Source organism: Trichechus manatus, unplaced genomic scaffold (assembly GCF_000243295.1).
Source record: "Trichechus manatus latirostris isolate Lorelei unplaced genomic scaffold, TriManLat1.0 scaffold00268, whole genome shotgun sequence".
In the NCBI taxonomy this organism is placed as follows: Eukaryota; Metazoa; Chordata; class Mammalia; order Sirenia; family Trichechidae; genus Trichechus; species Trichechus manatus.
This window is the reverse complement of record NW_004444204.1, coordinates 1412405-1413721: the sequence shown is the minus strand read 5'-3', so window position 1 is coordinate 1413721 and position 1317 is coordinate 1412405. Positions and strand designations below refer to the sequence as shown.

The 1317-nt window shown below is 44.9% G+C and overlaps 1 gene segment (V, D, J or C); it reads left to right on the top strand.

Moving 5' to 3' along the window:
- Positions 1-274: 274 nt before the first annotated feature.
- On the top strand, positions 275-1280 carry LOC111819092 (T-cell receptor alpha chain V region CTL-L17-like). The segment is given in 2 exon segments: positions 275-426; positions 620-1280. Coding segments are annotated over 2 exon segments (513 nt in total).
- Positions 1281-1317: the final 37 nt, after the last annotated feature.

Below are 1317 nucleotides of genomic sequence, written 5' to 3'. Positions count from 1 at the left end.
CTTAACCCAATTGAAACTTTGATTCTTCTCAGAAGTATCATTCTTCCCTTCCTCATCCTCTACCCTACATCCCACAACCTTCTGTTACATAGAATGTTTTCAGAGGTTAAAAAAAAAAAAAACCCTTCTATTTTCGTACATTGGAAATCTCCTACCTCTCTGCACTATTCATACCCACAATTTTAGAGAGACTACTGTACATCCTCTCTGTAGGTTGAGTTTCCTGTTAAGATAAATGACAGAACTCAGATGTGATTGGTGCTTAGTGAGGCTGGTGGAACTTATTGACTGTAAGAGCATAATTTATTCTGGACCTAAGACTTGACACCTTCCAGAGTAGGGGTGGAGACACCCCAGCAACCAGATAAGGAGTCATGAAGAGGCGACTGGGAGCTCTGCTGGGGATTCTGTGGGTCCAGGTTTGCTGTGAGTTGGGGTCATCCCAGATGGGGGGCTGGGGAGTGTTCCACAGCTGACAGTGGGAAAGAGGCTGGGAAGGGCTCACACAAAGCTCCTGGCCGTCCTATATCCTCATCCATAATTCTCAAGATATTTTTACAGTTTAGAAACTGCATCAATGATTCACCAGTTAAATGTTTGTTTTTCTCTTTCCAAGCAGGGGTGAGAGGGGTGAAGGTGGAGCAGAGTCCTTCGGCCCTGAGCCTCCAGGAGGGAACCAACTCTACTCTGAGGTGCAATTATTCTACCACCACAAACAATGTGCAGTGGTTCCGACAGACTCCTGGAGGAGGCCTCATCAGTCTGTTTTTCATAGCTTCAGGCACGAAACAGAATGGAAGGTTAAAGTCCACTATTAATTCTAAGGAACTCTATAGTACCCTGCACATTGCAACCTCTCAACTGGAAGACTCAGCCACCTACCTCTGTGCAGTGGAGACACAGTGTTCCCAGGTAACCCACAGCCTGCACCCAAACTGCAGCTGCAGTCCCACGCCTTACTTCCGGCAGGCACATTGTGCCCACAGCAGCATTTGCACCACTTTGAAGTTTATCAGTTCATGTTGCAGTACTTTTATCCCTGCTAAAATTACACCCTTCAGAGTTTTCATTTCACTTTAACTTTTGTACTCTTTTCTTCCCACAAATCCCTTGGCAGAAAGAAAGCTCTAATACGGAACCAATAAATGTGTCAGGATCAAATGCACTATTAAAATAGATGCCCTGGCAGAGAGCGTATCAATTTCATAAAAATTACTGTGATAAAAAAAAAAGACCAGATTTACTGGCCTGAAGGAGACTGGAGAAACCTCAAGAGTATGGCCCCCAGACACCCTTTTAGCTCAGTGGTGAAGTTAC